Genomic DNA, 20,293 nt, shown 5'->3' on the forward strand with positions numbered 1-20,293 from the left:
TAATGCTATACCCTACGGGGCGTGACTAAGTGGCCTCGGAAGAGCTTGCATAATATGATTAAGTGCATTTTTTATTTTTAGTGCTTTCCTGATTATTGTATGGTCATTATTTAAAGGGAGGCATGCTTACAAACAAATCCATGGGCAACTTGTAGAGGACTGAATGTTCTCTATTCCTTTTGAGATAAGAGTTGAACTATTTGGAAGAAAAATGATAACTTTGACACTTTTGCCATATTGAAAGGGTGTTATACAGTATGAAATGCATTATATAAATGATATATGATACACTAATGGGGCACTATCTTCATACAATGTGTCTATACTAAGCTAAGCCCAACCCTAAATGGATTACATCAGTTAACATCACGTGAGAGATAAGATCACAGTTAACTTCCCCACCTGAGGATGATGATGTAGAGCCATAGAGACAGGGAAACTCCTCGGTGCATTGTGGGATTGAGTTAAGATGCAATCACAGAATACCCATCCCGGTGCAATATAAAAAGGCCTTCTGAAGCTGGTTATTCCAAACAATGTGTTATGTAAGCTATATAACCTGTCCCTCAAATACACCTGCTTCGGGTTTGTGTTATTATGTATTAATAAACAGTATGCATTTACTACCTCTTTTGAAATCTGCTTTATCATTAGTGACTATGATCAAACAGAGTAGAGCTCTCCTCGTGTGTCTTTTCTGCACTTACACTGTATACTATAGATATTTTATCTGTATTATATTTACCATTACTGGTATGTCTGGTACATCTTCTCGTAGGACTTAGAGTAAACAAATCTAATAAACATGTACACTGTAATCAATTCCTGTTTTGTGAAGCTGGTTTAGAGCACACATGGATTATACATTATATATAACTGTAAAGTCAAATGAAAGTATTCTTGTGAGGAATAATGTACCTCATATTATAAAGAAAACTGTAATATTTTTTGATTTTTTAAAAAATATGTATTTAGTAACCGTTTTACTTGATATGCCAAAAAAAAAAAACTGCTTGTTGTTTGAATCCTTTCTGCATCACAAAGCATTTAAGGAAAATGCAATCAATTTAATACAGTGCTCAGTACTCTGTTTTGTAGTTATAGAACCCATTAAATGATATTGTTGAAATAAGACAATAGTTGTGCTAATCATGCTCTGTGCATGTGCATATTAATTTCCCCAGGGATCCGGATATGAATTTTACTAACATGTTAATTTTGTGTGTTAATCAGTCGCTGAAGGCCGTCTGAATGGATTGACTGTGTAAAACTGTTTGGTATTGAAACAAATCCTTCTGACCCTCTCCAAATTGGCTTCATTCCCCTAAAGACTGTTAAAGTTAATTAAGCACTCAATAGGTTTATGGTGTTTAAATTAAAATATATTACCCCTCATTGTGTAGTCATCAAGTGAGAAAGGCATTCTCCTCCTGGCTGCATGGCTGGCTAATGGACATATCAAAATTCATGATGTAAAAAGAGAGATTTGCTGTGGTCGACAAGCACCGTGGTGAACTCTCTCCGTCACTCAATCCAAGTGTTATACCGCAGCCCGCCACAAGAGGGTGTAGAGATCCATAATAATACCTTTATTTTGCTGTAAAATGCAGTATCTCTTTTTGAGGCTTCATTAAAGATGTATTATAGTCCCCCCACTCTAACCCTCTGATAAGTACACACACCTTACAGACATTTCAATGTAAGTGGCTGAAAGATATTCCTACATGACAGACGTAAGTGACCCGAGTGAAGTAGCTCCTTGAAAATATTCTGTAGAATTTTATAGTGTCTTACACTAATGCTACTAAACAATTCTATATTAATAACCTTTTTCGATAACAGTACAGGTTACACAAAGTTTAACAAAGAGTTACATCGTTTAGGTCTAAAAATATATATTATACCGCAGTCATCTTTTAACATGGTTTGAGCTTTGTGATATCCATACTCAACTGGTTATTAACTGGCCGTTTTTGTTGACAATTGTCAGGTTTTCTCTGAACAGGAAACGGGAAAAGCCTGTTTTAAAGCACAAAGGAAAATAAAGAATACAGCAATTGCACAGAATAAACTAGCCAGAAACATTTTTGTTTCTGTAAGGAGAGGTTAAATCATTATTCTGAGTAGTTTTATGTCATTCAAAATATTGTATTGTTTGGGATGTGCCTTTACCTTTACACTTTCAGATGAAGTTGACATCCTCATTTTATACTTACAGTATTTGGATGGGTTTGGATTGGTTTCGAAGCATTAATCGTAAAGTATGCCGAAACAGAGCACTGCACGCATTCTTTTTGTTTTGTTAGCAGACAGGCTTTGAAGCTATTGAATCCAACAAAACATTTTTTTTTAAATATTATATTCTTCTCATTTCCCCACTGACCTTGAATGGAGATAAATAGTAATAATAATTAAAAAAAAAAAAAAAAAAGAAGCCTACAGATTTCAAAACATCTAAAGGTTGTCTAAGACCGAGGCATGTCAATATTTGTTTCATCCGAGTGTCATCTAATGGTTTGTTCTATGAAGTGCGCAGATTTGGAAAGCACTTGAAACCTCAGATGTGTACACCGTATTCCCACCTGGTAAACGTGTGTCGTGGAAACCAAACATTAAGAAGCTGTGTTAATGAAAGGCCTTCCTTTCTGGCTCTTGTTTTGTTTTTATGATAGCATTCACACTGGGTTGGTTCTTACCAGGCCAATGTGCAGCAGGTTCATTTAGCGCTGATAGTGGTGTCACTGTCAGGATATGATTTGCTGATATTAGTATATATATATATATATATATATATATATATATATATATATATATATATATATATAAAGCATTAATGTAATTACACTGCATGCTTGTTAATATTTTAAAGAGCGTGGCTCAATATAATATTGCACTCATTGCAAACTGGCCATTTCTTAAAGGCTGGAAAAGATGCAGCCTGACATGATAGGTTATTGTATCATCGAAGTCATCACCATAAAAAATGCATGCCTTAATAACCCACCATTTCTATTAACATTATTAATGTGTTAATATATAGGCTGTAATAGTCAGATAGCTTGTTTTTAATTAACAATTTTTGCTTTGATTTAGGACCTACTTTGAGTTTGTTTTTTTTTTAAACCTGAGTGAATTATGATTTCATTTTTTTTTTATATAAAGAATAGTTAACAGTAACTGTGTTTTTTTTTCTTTTTAAATCGGAATATTCTGTTTTTCCATTGCATAAAAGTCTATATAGAATATAATATGATTTAAAACTGTGTTTAAATTCTACTCTTAAAATGGGTGAAAAAAATGTCCTTTTTAAGGTGTTATTGTTTACCTTTGCATTTTTTGATTTTTTATTTTTTTTTGCTTTGCTTTCTATTAGTGCAATAGTCTAGTTGCGTGTTTTGCAATACCATGATTCTAATTGGTTAATTACAACCTCGGATGGAATAGATGGAATTTCTGCTTTGAAGTCTTATTGGATAGGCAGACTCGAAGCATCAACTAGACGGAACAACAATGACTGTGATTCTGATTTTGATTGGTTAAAGCAGTGTCAGTATGGAACTTTCATGAATTGTCATAACTGTTTAACGAAACCATTAGAGGAGATTATTTATTGTGCTGGAGATTGTTTTTCAAGCATGCTGCACAAATGTAGTTATTTCCATTGATACTGGCGCACTATTAATTCCAATGTTATTTTTCTGAAGAATGAAGCAAAAATGGTTGGCTTATTTTTATTAAAAGTTTTAACACTGGAGTGGAAAATAACTGTATATAAAACCTCATTGAAATAATTGATGTTTATGTACAGTCTATAGACGTATAGAGAGAGGAATATATAGATTGCTGCATACATACCAATCCAAACACAACAATAATTAAGTCTCTTGAATCATCGGTAAAGTGTATGTCCCACATTTCCAAATACCAAGCTGATATTTAATTGTCAAGACCTGGTTATCTCTGTCTCTAAACAGAGTTTCATTTTAGACATGTTAAGAGTGCCTTGTTAGTTTTTTTTTCTAATTTAGTCAATTGACCTTGACTGTAGCAGAACAGGCCTCCAGGCATAGACCCCCTCCCCCTCCACCTCTCCCCTCTCCCAGATTTAAAAACCCATCAGCAAAATTATCCTGATATCCTGATTTAAACAGAAGCTTCACTCTATGTAGACTGCAGCATTCAAACATTAATATTCGAATTAAAACATAATTTATGACATTATCTTGCTCCTCAGACTGACTCTTTAATTTTTATGTGAGCAATTACATGTGATTTACATAGCCCTTCATATAAGACATGTCCATGGCCATTAAATTAGCCTAGTCTGAATAATTTGATACTCATCTTGAATTAAGGGCCACATTTAAAACACAACTATATGGAGATGTTTAAACCCAGCACGTTTTGTTCTATTAATGCTACGTGCATAATTTAAAACTAGACACCTGACATAACATATACTGTCTGGAGGAAACTTGAAAGTCTGAAACACCATTTTAGCACTATTGTCCTTATTTACATTTCCAATACAATAATCCCATATTTGGAGCTGTTCTCGGAAGAATCATTCAATACAAGACACAACTGAGGCAAAACTCTAGTTTAGCGTGTTTATTTAGTTATTCAATTATTGACATGGGATTATTTCAAGGGGTGTTGACATCCAGAACACATCACTGCCTCAACAAAATGCTTAAAATGTTAATGTGAAGTAATACCTTAAAATATACTGTACACCATTTTGAATGGTGATGTTTCATTGAATTTTGCATCAGAACCAGGAAATAACGCAGGACTGAATCCACCCCTTAAAAGTTATGCACATTTTTGTTTCTTATGTGGAGTTGCCATATATAGTTCGTTAATGAAATACAATATGTTAGCATTTTGTAACTGTCCTTTATCTGAAGGAATACAGTTATATATACTCTGACGGGCCAAAAAATGTTACCGAGTTACAAAAGAGATTAGTCTTGTCCAGTGATGAAGGTTTCTTTGGCCCACTGCTGGCTTAATCCATCATGACCAGCTTATGACCTGAGCCGTGGTTTCCAGTGGTCATGTTGTCATTTCAGGGAGACTCTTAATGGACACGTTGGCTAAAGTTGGCCAAAGCTGGTCGCATTGGGCACCCTTCTTTCTCATAATTGTTTTATATTGTATATTATCTAAATCATCACTGTCATACCAAACATCATATGCTCTATACCGCTTCTACAATTTCAGCTTTTGTATTACTGAAATCTGTCACGTTTTTAGTCATACCAACGTGAGTTAAAATGCCAGTTGCCTAGAGATTCCAGGAGTTCCAAATTACAACTTGAAATGGTCAAATACATACAGTCGCCTGTGACCGCCCTGTCACCCAATTAGTAGAACTCATTGCACAACAGCAGGAATTCATCCTATTGTCACTTACACTAAATACAGTACTGTATATTCTAATTATATGTTGCCCTGTAGATCTGAGTGCATTTGCTGGCCTGGAAGCCTGTAAAATATGGGTGGAAGACTGACCAATTACAGACAATTTAGGACCATTTCAGAGACGTGTTGGGAAAAATTAGGGGTTGACATTTAACTTAGTGAACAGCCATGGAGATAGCTTCGCGCCTACTTGAAGAAGATGTCAATGTTGTTTATTTGGGGGGTTTCGTAGTGTTTAAATGCATATATAGTTGAAAAGCACTCAAGTTCCTGTGGTTCTCTTATCGACGTTCAATGGGCATTTCTTCAACTCCTTAGGTTTCCAAATTTAGTAAAGCTCTGGCTGTGTTAAATTAGGCGGAAGTCCTTACCCTTTATCTGCTTTGATCTGAAAAGGCTGTTTAGAGAGCAAATTTAGCTGCCAGTATAATTCATGGAAAAACACTTTGAGTCCTGTATGGAAGCAAGCACAAAGACAGAGAGGAATAATATCATGTTAACGGTGAAAGACTGGCAAGAAACTACTCAGAAAACACGTTACCTGCCTCTGCCGCCAACAAAGCTATCTCTTGCTAGATTTATAGAACATTGTTCAGAAAAGTTGCATTTGCTTTTTCATTTACCTTTTTCTTGTAAAGCTCCTAAGTTCTGGAATGCTCTGCCTTCTTCTGTCAGAGAAGCTGGGATGCCTACTGTTTTTAAATCAAGACTGAAAACATATTTTTATAAAACAGCTTTTCTAGCTTAGTTTTCCTATTTTACAACCAAAACTGCTTTTTCTTTTTGTCCTTTTTGTTTTAATTCCAGTTTTATGATTTTTTAAAATTTTATTTTAGACTCTTTTAATTGTTTGTTTTCTAAAAACTGGCTTTTTATCTTAGTTTTTTCAATTTTTACAATTAAAACCACACTTTGTATCTCTTTTTTTAAAATTATATTTTATCAAATTCTGTATGACACTGATTTCTTATGTCCTATGCAGTGAACTGCATAGTATTTTTTGGTGCTAATCCCAGAAAATCTGTTTTATTTTCTGTTCTTGTTTTTTAATAAATCCATTTGACAGGCAACAATAAATGCAACTGATTTTAATGTCATTTTTGACATCCCTTTTACATATCGCACTTAATTGGAAAATAACATATTGCAACAGTAGGATTTTACTTCCATAAATACATTTTGTTTTAATGTAAATCCAGCACTTTGAGTGAACCGTATTCATCAAAGTGGCTACATTTGGGGGTGTGATACAGAGGTGAAGCATGCAGCGTGAATACACTGAAGTAGTTATCTTTAACGAGGAGAATCGATTTAGCTCCAGCGTCACATTTAAAGAAGATGACAACAGATTGTTAAACATGATAAAAACGCATGCAGAAACTGGTGCTATGAACAGGAGCATAAACATCTCTCCAGTTAGAGGGCTGTGTTAATTCCGAGTCTTTTTTTTCATTGTCTAGGTACTGCGGACTGAATACAAACAGACGGTCTTCCTCAATGGTTGGATTTATTGTGACCAATCAGTGTTCTTTCCACAAACCTGTGAAGTTTCCTGAAAACCCATTGGCATCATTAGCAGTGGAGAAAATCGGACGCTCAAGTGTCCACTACAGAATGGCTTTATTTAATCAAGTTCCAACCAAGAAATCCATCTCCATTCATTTCAACATCCTTAACGATGGTTGTTTCTCTGACTGGTCTGCGCTGGAAGGATTCGAGAGCCTGGCGTGCACTACTGCCATGTCAACACATGTCTTTGTGGATACCATGTCTGAGAAACCAAAGGAACTGCCTGAAGGGTTTAAGAAAGGTCTCCAGAAAATAATGATACCCCTCTAATCATAAATGTTTGTAATCTTATGGATGTTAGATCATTTACCTGCTTACAGAACAAAGTAATAATGTGAAATGCATGTTTAGTCAACATCTGCATTTTGTTTTTAGTTGGGGGTTCTGAAAAATGTAATTTCAGGGTTTGCAAGAATAAAATGTTTGCTACACACATCCTCATCTTCCAAGTGCTGATTTCTAAAGTCACCTGTCACAATAAGAAGTTTGGTGTTTATCTGGACTCTTATCAGCCTTGTGGCGCTATATACTGTGTGTATATATAATGCTGGAATGTAACCAAATACAATGATCACAGAAGCACTTATACTTAACTTCTATCTGCCATTGGGACAGAGTTGAAAGCAATTTGAATTTAAATCAGCCCCGTTGGTTTTCACGGGCAGCTGTCCGAGATCAAACCGATTTGAATTGGGACATCAGACCCAGTTTGATCAGGAACACATTTTTGTTTTACAGCCTAGTTTCATTATGCAGCTGGAAATGTGGCATTTGCTACAAAGCCTCACCTGCTGATCAGTGGCGTAGCCAAGACTTTGTTTCGGTGGGGAATGGGGAATTTTTGCAGATGGGTAATAATTTCTAAAAATGTTTCTGCAAGTAATACTTAACTACACTCCAAACTTGCAATGAACTTGAAATAGCCTTATTAATAACCGTGATGTTTCACCTTGTAAGCACGTTTAGAACCACTACTGCAGTTATCAAACATACAAATTAAACAGTTTAGGCCCATCCTCCTGTTTTTCATTGCAAACTTCGAGTACTTATAGGTCTCGGTTTTAAAACAGCCTGATTTGCACAGGACTAAAAAAAAATTCACCCACCCCCAATCATTGTGTTTTACTGAACTGTAGGGGGGATATTTGTGTGTTCTTCTCGTAATGCTTGTATTAGCTGAGGCCAGAATTTCTAGATTAATCTTCGACCGCGACATCTCATCGCACATCAGTTTGGACAACGCATGTGCACATACTGTTCAATCAAAGCAGTTGAAGGCAGAATCTGGTGTAAAATGACAGGACACCCAATCACAACTAGATATGCGTTTGACAGGGTTTTTTTTTTTGGTGTGCTTCGACGGGCAGTGAAGCACACAGCTCACAGGATCAGAGCTTACATTGGTTGGGACGGGGGTTCAGGGTTGCAGGTGGCTGCCATTGTTTTTTTCCCACGTCGTTAAAACCACCCCCTAGCTTCGCCACTGCTGCAGATGGTAAGAAAAAAATAAGGATATGTGCTTTTCGCTACCAAATTTAAATAGTTCATAGCAGTGAGTGCACTACACATCACCTTTGATCTTGTTCAGTGGTAATTCGAAGGAGTCTTTTTAGAAAAGCAAGGATTAAAAGGTGAACCTGAAATAAGCACATCAGGACTTCATACATTGGAAAACATTTTAATCGACAAGTAAAAAGTCTGAACAGATCATGCAGTTACAAACACGGACCACAGTACTGAGCAATAATGACAAGCAGAAGGTGTTATCACAAGAACTGTTGACCTTACATTTTTATATAAATAAGCACACAAAAAAAGGAAAGCAAAAATGGTGAAAATGTAACATTTTATAAGAAATAAATTGGGATACATTTTGCATGCACGTTAACCCTGTCGTGGAATAAAAGTTTTCTACACATAAAAGTGATAGAACATTGTTATGAAACAGCTCACTTACTTTTCACTCAAAGAATAAAACCCTAAGAAAAAACTGTTAAAGACATGTTAAATATACATATGAAATTTTTTCTTTTACACATGCAACCCTGAAATACTGTACAAAGCATCATTATTTAAAACACATTCCTAATAAATGAAGTTGAGCTGAAGTAGGTAAACTGTCAAAATATCTAACAAAAACTGCAGAAAATTAGGTTGACAATAACGACAATTTTGGACACAAAAATGTTTAATTATAAAATGGAAGCCATCAGTATTTTTTAATTTGCGCTCAAGTTCCACGACACAGGACAGCACTTTTAAATACCTCTGCTGTCCATGTATACTTTGTCCAATAATCAGCACAAGTAACAAAGGGCAACAGTCTACTGAGACGACAGGATATTACTGAAATGCCTCAGAGCTTGGTTGTGTCATTTTGAATACTGACAAAAGACCAGAAACTAAGAATGGCAAAAACGCCTGACTGACAAGAGAAACTCCGGCAATGTAGAACATGCTTGTTCTGTGCACGTATTTATGCAGGCACAATGGAAGCAGCTGAAAAATAATCTTGAATAGAATTCAGAGCCAAAGTTCTAAAATACTGATTGGAAGCACTCAAGATACATATATACAAGATAGGCACAACCCTGTCATTGATGCAAACAGTTACAAGGCAGCACTCCCCTGAAAAAGTGAGGTAAAACATACACTCAATTTGTCTCCCAATATTGGTGCAGGTATTTCAGTCACTGTTCAAGCAAAACGTTTAGTTTTAGTGGCTTCATTCATTTCTTTCAAACTATGATACAAGTTTTTGGCAAGAAAAGGACTGCATATTCCGCAGCAATTCGGATCACAACTCGTCATGGTTTTTGGTGAGGTCTTCTCCATAATTAGTTGCCTGGCTTCCAACAAACATGTTCCAGTTTTCCAAGATTTCTTCTTTGGTCAATAGTTGATCCTGGAATTAAGAAAATTACTAAAATGAATTGTAGATCTAACTTCCCCTACCTCCCCTGCAGCTAGTAAAACGAATGACCAGAGAGGTCTGCGTTACAACACCCTCACATGGGTGGGAGGGAGTTACTGCAACTCAAATGTGCTGTGTAAATGACATCCAAAAATAGATTTGGGACGACAGCCTAATTAAATGCCATTACGCAGCAAATAAACTAGCTTATCATGGGAATTATACATTTAAAATACTGGATTTATAATTGAGAACCTTTGATGGAACGAATATATAGAAAGGTATGACATATTTATCCAACAACTCACCATCCCGATAATAGTAAAGTGTTTTTGTGTTTCGGATGTCGGAGAAAAACGAATACTTCGTGCTGGGGACGACGGATGGACAATCTTCGTCTCTCGACCAAATCCTTCGGCGTACATTGTGGGCAAACATTCTGCAGCCCTGCTCTGTATTATCTCCAATACCTGCCTAAAGCTATGGCCAAGAGTTTTGCATCACCCTATAGAATTAACTAATTTTACTACATAAAGTTGAATGGAACCTGATGAATAATGTTACGTGAACATATTGAATTACATACCACTTTGTAGTTTTCCCCATATACAAAAAACTGAAATTTAACATTTTTAAATCCAACACAAAAAACTGTACTACAGTAATCGGATATGTAAAAAGGTGGATACCGGTAAATGATTCCTGTTTTAAATACACAGCTGTAACAATTACTACATTCACGAAATTATTGTTTTGAGATTCAGCTTTTATTAGGGAGCTCCCCTAAATCCCTTGTTTAGAAAGATACAGGGTATTAATGCTTGTGAGTGCGTGCATTCACTGCTGAGGCAATCGAGACGGAGGTTGAAGCTGATACGCACCCCGCAGGCGAACAGGATTTATTTACATATCAACACACTGAACAGCTCACATGACACTACCAGCAATGGTTGCACACAGAGCACATACAACACAGTGTACGAAAACTTTTGTAGGATCTACAATCTCTGAACTAATCTGCTCTGTTCAATAATGAACTACCGTTGCTGATGAGATTGATCATGGCGGATAAACAGTTAGGGCGGATATGTGACGGTTTACTGTATTATGGCTTCCGGTACACTTTTGCGATATCTTGTAGTTTCTTTGATTACATGATGTTAAATAAAATATCTCATTTATGTCAACATTTCTAGGTGAGGCAAAACTTTTGGCCACAGCTGTAGTTTACACTTTCTTCGGAATACATGTACATTTTAGTAATACTTAGTTGTGTTTGTGCTGTGTATTATTATTATTATTATTATTATTAAGTTTGTTTCAGCAGGAACAATGATCTCCTTCTGTAATAGAAACTCAGTACCTTGTTCAAGTCTGATTCATAGACTAGATGTCTGGCTTCAGCCAGTGCATGATCATAGTCCTGAGGAAGGATCCAATGCCGAATTTCCTCTTTGTCCATCTTTCCATCCTTATTGGTGTCCCGGAAGTCTGCAAACTGCTCTCTTTCTGTTTTCACCCAGTCCGGTTCCGGTCCTTCTACTTCATGAGCAAACATGTCAGCTGCGTGAAAACAGTAACTTACTAGTCAAGAACATACAGGTGTATTCTTGTACAAAAAAAAAATCCTGCCAGATTTACAGTACCGACACATGGATCAATGTTAAAAAAAATAAAACAATGACCACTCAAATGGTTTTAGGACAGTAAATTTCACCCACTTCGAGGCAATCTAACATTTTAGTTCTATTTGGGATTAACAAGATTACGTTTTTTTTTTTGTGTGTGTGTGAAATAGTACTCAAATTACTGCAGTAAACAGCAGTTTGAGTGGCCATACAAATTAACCACTGTATCTGAACTTTGTAAGTGTAAAGATGAGCTTTTCAGGAGTGTTACGTTAGTGGTAAAAAATAAAAATAGATATCCTATTTTTTTTTTTTTTTTTTTTTTTTTTTTTTTTTTAAGGGCTACATAAAAAATAGCTGACAGCTAAATAAAAAACAATAATTCAGGCACTTACACCTAAAAGAAAAACAAAGACGACAATTGCCACATTAATTTATACATGCCAGCCTGAGCCACCTATTTAGTCAAAGCACATGCTATTTTTTAACTGTTTACCAGTGCAGAGTGCATGCAGACTTTCTGCATGGGCATTTAATTGAATCAAACATTCCACTGTGTTATTTTTAACAAGTCGACGTGTTCAATCAGCCCAAGCTCAGAAAGAACAGGCAGTGCCACTGAAAATAATGGGGCCTGACCCCTCCAGAGTTCATTTTATAAGAATTGTCAACATCACACAGCAGTAACAGAACATTCACCATGCCCACGTTTCAAGCTAGCAGACAACACTGTTCATAGTATAACAAATGCTGACAACTACTGTACCTAGTAATTACATGAAGGTAATTTCATTGAATGGACTTTAATTGCAGTGGAAACTGTACTTCCCTATTGTATAGGAAAGCATTCAAATTGGAGGTCTAAATAGAAATTATTTAAAAAAAAAAAAAAAGAGAAGACCTGTCATTTTTTCTTCTTTTACCACTGTGCTACTATGGGCCATTAATAGGTTATTCTTAATCACTGACCTGTATTAAGCAATTAACTGTATTTCTGTGCATAAATATAATTCTAATTAGCTACTGGCAATGGCTTATAGGACATATAGTAACTATCTATACATACTATTCTCAGCCAGACAGAAACTGTTTCAATAATTTTAGGCTATGGTGTATGGTTTCTTATACAAAGAAAAATGAAAAAATGAATTCACATAATAACTCTGCATTTGAATAGTTTAACTGCACTATTTTGACTGATGTAGTCATCAGGCTGCCACTAAAGGCAATTCAAGTATAAGACGTGTTAGAAAACTCAGCAGAACTTTTGAGTAGAATCTGTGTCGTAATTAATTCAAGACCTGTAACTGAATAAACGTCTCTGTTGCACAAAAAGCTATTGATGACAAATTTCTGAAGAGTATTTAACAGTTTAACTTGTGCACATCTTTGGCTACAGAAGGGGAAAACATCTCTGTAGTAAAAATGAAACTAGGACTGACATGGACATATAGAGGAGCTGGTACGATTCATTATTGATAGAGTAACTACATTGGTACAGTATAATGCACTAGGAAACCTTTATTTATTTTTTCTTTAGCTAACTAAACGTTTCGATTCAGTACAAATTTTCTCGTTCCAGAAACTGAACGAGTTGTGCATTCACCATCTTGTAAATATTTTAAGTAACTTGAATCTTGAGACAGCTTGTGTGATCTTTTTTGACCTAGGTTTACTCAGTAGTCTCTGTGAAGTTCCTTGGTTCTATACTTGCCTGCTGCACCATGTTCAGTTTAATGGGTTTTGATGTAATGTTTGCGATTTTACCCCTTGGTTGATGATTTTTATATATCTACAGGCAACTTTGGCATCTGTAAAGATTTTGCAAGATGTCAAATGTGCTTACATGTCAGAAATATTTTCACATGGTACTCTAAAATCTATGACTGCAGTAAGTAATCCTTCGTTAACCAACTGCATCACTTCTTACTAATAAAATTCTAGTCTGAATTAGGGGGTGTAACAATTCACTGTGCGTTGAAGAATCGGGATACTTTCTTTACATTGTGACATCAGTGTATCATTGCTCCCCGAGTCAGAAGCAAATAGAATCACACAGGATTTTCTGCACTATGCACTGGCTGAAGCCAGACATCTAGTCTATGAATCAGACTTGAACTGAGTTTCTATTACAGAAGGAGATCATTGTTCCTGAACTGAACTATAAAGAAACCCTGCTTGTTGTGCCTGAACCCCTAACTGTGGATCTAATCTGGCTCATCAGTGAGCAAACCAATAGGATGTGACAAGATGATACACATTTGTTTGCACAGAAATCAAGTAGGGTTCATATACATTTTTGTAATTAAAATACCAGGCATACCAATATACTCATCTTCATCCACATGCCCATCACCATTCTTATCTATGTCTTCCAGGGTTTCCTAAAAACAAGACATAAATGAGCTGTAAAACCACCCAAAGTCAAATGAAGTCTGTCTTTTATGATGCGCAATGTACAATAGAGCTCAGAGCATTGTGGCATTGTGTTTACTTCTGTAATAAATGAGCTTTCACAGTAGCAGCTGTGCCAGCGACAGTATCTGCAAGCATTTTTAGCTGTACGATCTGACCTTAGTGGGCCAATGTTCTGTTTGCACCAGGGCAAAACAATGCAAATGTTTAACTGCTTCTACTTAAACCCAAGTGGTTTCCTGCTAGTTTTATAACCTTGTTTTTGTACCTTGCCTTTCACACATGTAAGTGGCAGCATGTTTGCCTGTAAATTCAATGGAATTCCACAGTTCACTGGATACACATGGAGACAACACTGGATAGCAGTTGACTGAAAACAGTATAGCTTAATTTAAAAAGCAAAGCAACCACTACAGCTCTGATCTGAATGGCTGAAATATACTTACATTGCAACTACTCAAATTACATCACTCAGTAACCAAGCAGACGGGGTAATGTTACCAAAAGGAGTAATGTCTGCAACCCTGAGTTTCGGTTTCTGTAGTAATTGGATTGTTTTTCACCTGAAGAAAGTGCTTCTCTGAAATAAGGTAAAAGATATATTATGAGGCCCATGAGACATCATTTTCTGAGTTGGGCTTTTGCAGCACCATATTTTAGTTGACATTAAAAATGAATGTAGTAAAATGGGTATTCCAGCTTTTATGAAGTTAAATGCCTTGTGCGTGGCTTCTTCCATTTGCACACAACTCATTGTGTGCTGCAGCGAGATCCATCTTTAAAATAAAACTAGTAGGTGGTTAGTTTTGTCCCCAAACACATGTTCTAAAAATTGTTTAAACAGCCGACCATCTAGAATACCAAAACCATTTACTCTATATAAAAAAAAATAATAAAATAAAAAAACACTTTCTGCCACACTGGACACAGAATGCACAAGTGGTCTATCATAATGTATTAGCTGGCAGGTGTACATGCATAAAACTTCGCAGCATGCTAATGGTTTAGCCCAATGTGCTTTAGAGGAATACCTTATATCATTACATCCTCTTCATTTTCCTAATATGTCACTTCTTACCTGTTTAATATTCCTAGTATGTGTGTTATACGTGATCGTCTATTTTTGTTTGTGTTTAGATAATATGTTTCCCCACCTGTTTTCCACTCAAACAGTTAAATAACTTTTCAGAAGCAATTTTTGCTGGAATGCAGTGGCCAGTAACTACAATAGATGACAAGTGCAAACACACACAGGACATTAAAACAGGTGATTTAAGACAAAAATGTATATCAAGTATCCCTTTAACACTGACAAGTAGTCTATAGTGTACAAAAAAATATGAATCTTCTATATCTGGAAAGGAAACATGTTTTGTGATTGACAAAATGCATAAATGGTTCTCGCCACTTCAGTTAGAATGCAGAATTACATTACATTCATCTGGTTAGGATAGGAAGTATTACTGAATGGGTGGATGTACTTTATTCAGGTCCAAGAGCTGCTGTCTTCACTAATGGGTTAATTTCTCCTGTCTTTAAACTATCAAGGGGCACTAGACAGGGTTACCCCCTTTCACCTTTACTTTTCACCATTGTTTTAGAGCCTCTGGCTGCCACAATTAGAACGAATCCAACAATCCAAGGAATTCAGGGTGGTGACAAGGAACACATGTTGCTCCTATACACTAATGACATTTTGTCATTGATCAATGACCCAGTTGCTTCCATTCCACCACTACTGGATACAGTCTAATCTTTTTCCAAAATATCTGGATATAGAGTTAACTGGCATAAGTCTGAAGCCACTCCAATACCTATTATTTGCACAAAGGTGTAGGGGAGGCCTGGCTGTATCTCTACAGCCAGGTTGGTCCTCCATAATTGGAAGAGCCCCCCCCCCCCCCGCCCTCAAAAAAAAAAGAAGGCTACCGCATACCGGTGCATAATTTAAAAGCTTGAATTCTACTTACAAGAACAACAATGTCTTTCATGTGATCAAACTCCTCTGGGTGAAGGAAAGCAGTGAATTCTTCCCGGCTGGCTGCCGTGTCCCCATCGAGGTCAGCAGTTTTGAATCTCCTTTCATCACGGGGGAGCATCTTTTTGAAACTGAACTGGTCTGTGGCATCTTGGAATTCTTCAGGATTAGCTGAAGTTAAAAATCATTGACATACATTATAATATTCAAATAAAAAGCAGGGGAGGCAATATAATGCATCTGGCTTTCATTTCCAAAAGCAGTAAAATATGTATAAGATACATAAAAATAACAAGACATACGATTAACAATTCATAAATATGCTGTGGAATCTTAGCCAGGGAGGACAATAGGACTCCTACTGCACAGCAGCTTTACCCATTCCAGGTTTTACTACAAGCATGATTAGCCACAGCATGTATGCAACAAGCTCAGGTGTATCTTATTCAACTGATAGTAAAACCAGGAATGGATCACACTGCTATGCAATGGAAGTCTTGTTTCCATCACAGCGAGATAATAAATAAAAGTTTGGTTATACAACTACTTTGGGCTGACTGGACTTCACATTTGATTGATTATTTTGCTTAAGGCTCTGCAGGACGAAGGAAGATGTGCGTGCATGGACATTACATTACAGGGGGTGTCCAATTGCAACTCCTGATCGGTTTATGGGAGTTAAGTGGTGATTGATGAGGGAAGACAGCAGCTGCAGAGGACTGTGGCATACAATATTAAATGCATCAATCAATATGCACTAACACTTAATGCGAAGTAGTTGCAACTTGGTCTTACCAAGGTAGTAGCCATAGGTGGCTTTTTTGTATTCATCCCAAGAAATCTTGTTGTCTTTGTTTAAATCATAGTCCGTCCAAACTTTAGCTACATTTTCATAAATGTAGCGCTTCTGTACTCTATTTATCCAGCTCTTTAGCTCATCTGTAGTAACATATCCATCTTTGTCACCATCAATCCTGTCAACAATTTTCCTGAGGGGGGAAAAAAAAAAAGTTAATGGTCTACACAATCTGATTTTAGAAACCTAAATCAAGTGTTGCCATTCAAATGTTATTTTCTAAAAGAGGGATCTGTTTAAATGCAGGGGAAACCACAAACCACATAAGATTAAAAACTTTACTTGCAAGATTCTGTTCCTCACTAGTCATTTATATGATTGAGTGTTTTTCAAGTTATGGATTAATGTGATCAACGTAGAGTCACCCAGGAATGGCATAATAAATGTATTTTAAATCCAAACTGTATGCACTCAATTGTGAAACACAATTGCTTGTGTCTCCTCTAAGAAATACAAATAAAACAAAATACATTATTCTCTAAAACAGAAGGTGGAGACATACCCACCACCCCACACCCTCTAGAAACAAACCTTCCCAAGTCATTACCAGATCTTCTGCCACGTTGTTATGTTTATAGGACACGCCCACTTATTGATTCCGCTAGAACTGCACCCTTCACCATACAGTGGCAGGATAACGTGGGGCATAGGTAAGACTGTGGGGGGGATTCATCTGAGTTTGCATTGGGGGTTAATTAGGGATACAAAAAATACAGAATGTTTTGTTTGGGTCATTTCTTGAGCTTTTATCATTTTTGAACCTCACATTATAACCGCGCTGTTATCCCTACATACAATATCAAATGCCATCAACAGGTAATTCAGGAAACAGCTATTCAACTGCCAACATTTTGTCTGTAATAATATCTTGAGTCCAACCACATTTTATCCAGGGGCACATTTCAAGTGAAGCCATTTTACTGTGTAGAAACTTTCTTCAAACTGTGTAAACCCCCAAATTAAACTTTCCTCTGCTAAACTGAGTAACAGGACCCAAATATAACCAAAAACACTTTGTGCGGTGAATTACATAGTTCATTTTATTTTATTGTTACCAGACATTGTGTTATGTAAAACATTTTTAAAACAAACTGCGACATATCGGTATCTACTACAGTGTATATACACTGGTGTTGGGGGATTAAAAATGTATGTATGTCAAATATGAATTGAACTCGCCACATAATCATTATTTTCCTTAACTCTTCAATGTTATATGTGTTAGTGAAGGCTGCCTTACCCAAGTCTTTCCTTGCTTTCTTCTGGAGTTAACTGATCAAAAGTCGTGGCCTCTTCTTTTCCTAAAAAGGCCTCATGGTCGTATTGGTGGCTTTGGTTGTCTTCATGAGGATCTCGGCTCAATACTGGGTCAAAATGAACCCGTTCATTTTTATAAGTAGGTTTGTTAAAAACCTCTACCACGCACAACAGCAGCAAACACGTTAACCAGTAGATATCCATTTTTATATTAAAATATCCGCTTACTAAGTCTGCAAAATAGTTTAAAAACACCGACTAAATAAACTACGCCACAGACAAGTGCTTTAAAACAAAAGTAACGTTTACAATTTCTACTCCCATATATTGATTTACTATGTCACACTGCACATCACCTGGATGTATGCTTAAACATACCGGTACACTTATAAGTTTCCGCAGAACATGACAAACTCTGGGTCTCTTGTTAGTTCAACCCCCGCCACTGATCTATGTTTTAACATAACATTCGTTCCCCGTGCTTTGATGTTACAGCGTTTTCTATTGGTCGCTGGGGTGCCTGTGACGTGAGAGGAGTGGAAGCGCCACGTTGCAAGCTGACGCGCAAGTGATTGAATGAACCAGCTGGGTTTGTGAGAGGCTTTTTGATACTGTGAGAGGTGTTATTCGTGATATCGTGATAGGATGCACATATTTGAATATTTGTATGTATTATAAAGCCTGTAAAATATATGCCTACTCTGTTGGCAGTATATATATATATATATATATATATATATATATATATATATATATATATATATATATATATATATATACATATATATATATATATATATATATATATATATATATATATATATATATATATATATATATACTGAACACACACACACACACACAGCTGCTGTGGGCAGCTGGCTCTTTGAGCTAATATATATATATATATATATATATATATATATATATATATATATATATATATATATATATACTGAACACACACACACACACACACAGCTGCTGTGGGCAGCTGGCTCTTTGAGCTAATATATATATATATATATATATATATATATATATATATATATATATATATATATATGTGTGTGTGTGTGTGTTCAATGTGTAGTAGACCTATATTTAAAAATAAAAACATTAGGGAATTAGTTATTTAATAATTCTAGACAGTTTCCACAGGCTATGTTTTGTAATTTGACACAATATTCAGTAAAGCTGGTAATGTTTTCAGCGTTGATGAATGTTCCATGTAAATCAGTCTCTCACTTTTGGGGGCCTGTGTCGTGACTCAGTGGGATGAATCTGCAAAGCCACTTCAACATTGGACACATTTTCCATCACTGTTTGCTCTCATAGGGAAATGCCAAGGGAGTATCAGGGGTTAATTGTCTAAAAGAACAAGTCTAAAAGTGTCAACAGCAAACCTAGGGGTTGCAGGGTGGGAAAAAAAAATAAATGAATAATTTGTACATTCATGTAGAACCTGCCCTGTCCCACTTAGAGATGTCAATAAACCAAGATCCATTTTAGTTTGTGAACTACTGTGAATTTTGATCCTGCTACTTGACGACCATGTCGGTAAAACCACAGTATGTTTTTATTTTCATGGGCAGAGAAACATTAAACTTGGCTTTAGACTGGTAAGTGCACAAAATGCCTTATGCTGATTTAGAAATATGATTGTTGTTAAAAAACGGTTGGTGTCCAGATATCCTCTTTTGACAATTTTCTCATTAGAGATGGTCTTTCTGAAATGGTCTTTTCCCAAAATTGACTCCCTTTCTCGCATAAGACATAATCAGAAGGGCTAAAATACACCAGAGTCCCTGTTCTTGTCAGATTAAAAATAAATAATCAGGCAAGACCTCTGCAGAAAAGTCCTGTATAGAGATCAAATGCCCCTGGCCACAATTCCATGAAACAGGTTGTGATCGCCACATAAAATCTAATCATGCATATGAAATTAAAATGTACACTTCGCTTGTTAAGTAAAAAATAAATGGTGCCCTCCAGCCTTCATATGAGAATACTACCATGTTTAGATTGTTCAGCATTTTTGCAATTAGTCAAAAGTGTACTACTTTGTACATTATAAACATTTTTGTTATATTGCCGGTAGTAAAAACTCCTGAAAAAGTCATACCTTAGTCTGCCTGTCTGTTTGTTCATCATTCAATATTTATATATATATATATATATATATATATATATATATATATATATATATATATATATATATATATATATATATATATATATTTCCCTCC

The 20,293-nt window shown here is 36.0% G+C and overlaps 2 protein-coding genes across 2 annotated transcripts in view; one reads left to right on the forward strand and one right to left on the reverse strand.

Moving 5' to 3' along the window:
- The window catches only part of LOC117431918 (uncharacterized), a 31,620-nt gene extending 24,189 nt beyond the window's left edge, over positions 1-7,431 (forward strand). The window contains exon 3 of the mRNA XM_034053181.2: positions 6,888-7,431. Coding sequence (XP_033909072.2) covers positions 6,888-7,266 — 379 coding nt within the window. The 3' untranslated portion in view covers positions 7,267-7,431. The remainder of the gene's footprint in view (positions 1-6,887) is intronic.
- A 1,821-nt stretch (positions 7,432-9,252) lies between these two features.
- Positions 9,253-18,543, reverse strand: LOC117431934 (reticulocalbin-1-like). Its single transcript, XM_034053222.3, has 6 exons — positions 18,028-18,543; positions 16,727-16,920; positions 15,924-16,102; positions 13,862-13,922; positions 11,274-11,473; positions 9,253-9,901 (listed from the first exon to the last, which is right to left on the reverse strand). Exons 1-6 carry the CDS (start codon positions 18,246-18,248, stop codon positions 9,794-9,796), a joined length of 963 nt encoding a protein of 320 aa, XP_033909113.3. The 5' UTR covers positions 18,249-18,543; the 3' UTR covers positions 9,253-9,793.
- Between the last annotated feature and the right edge of the window lie 1,750 nt (positions 18,544-20,293).

The sequence above is a fragment of the Acipenser ruthenus genome, chromosome 27 (assembly GCF_902713425.1).
Source record: "Acipenser ruthenus chromosome 27, fAciRut3.2 maternal haplotype, whole genome shotgun sequence".
Taxonomy (NCBI): domain Eukaryota; kingdom Metazoa; phylum Chordata; class Actinopteri; order Acipenseriformes; family Acipenseridae; genus Acipenser; species Acipenser ruthenus.

Coding starts and splice junctions, on each gene's coding strand:
- LOC117431934 (XM_034053222.3), bottom strand. CDS start 18,248: ATGGATATCTACTGGTTAACGTGTTTGCTGCTGTTGTGCGTGGTAGAG. Junction 16,921..18,027: donor GAAAGCAAGGAAAGACTTGG/GTAAGGCAGCCT, acceptor TTCCCCCCTCAG/GAAAATTGTTGACAGGATTG. Junction 16,103..16,726: donor CACCTATGGCTACTACCTTG/GTAAGACCAAGT, acceptor TTTTAACTTCAG/CTAATCCTGAAGAATTCCAA.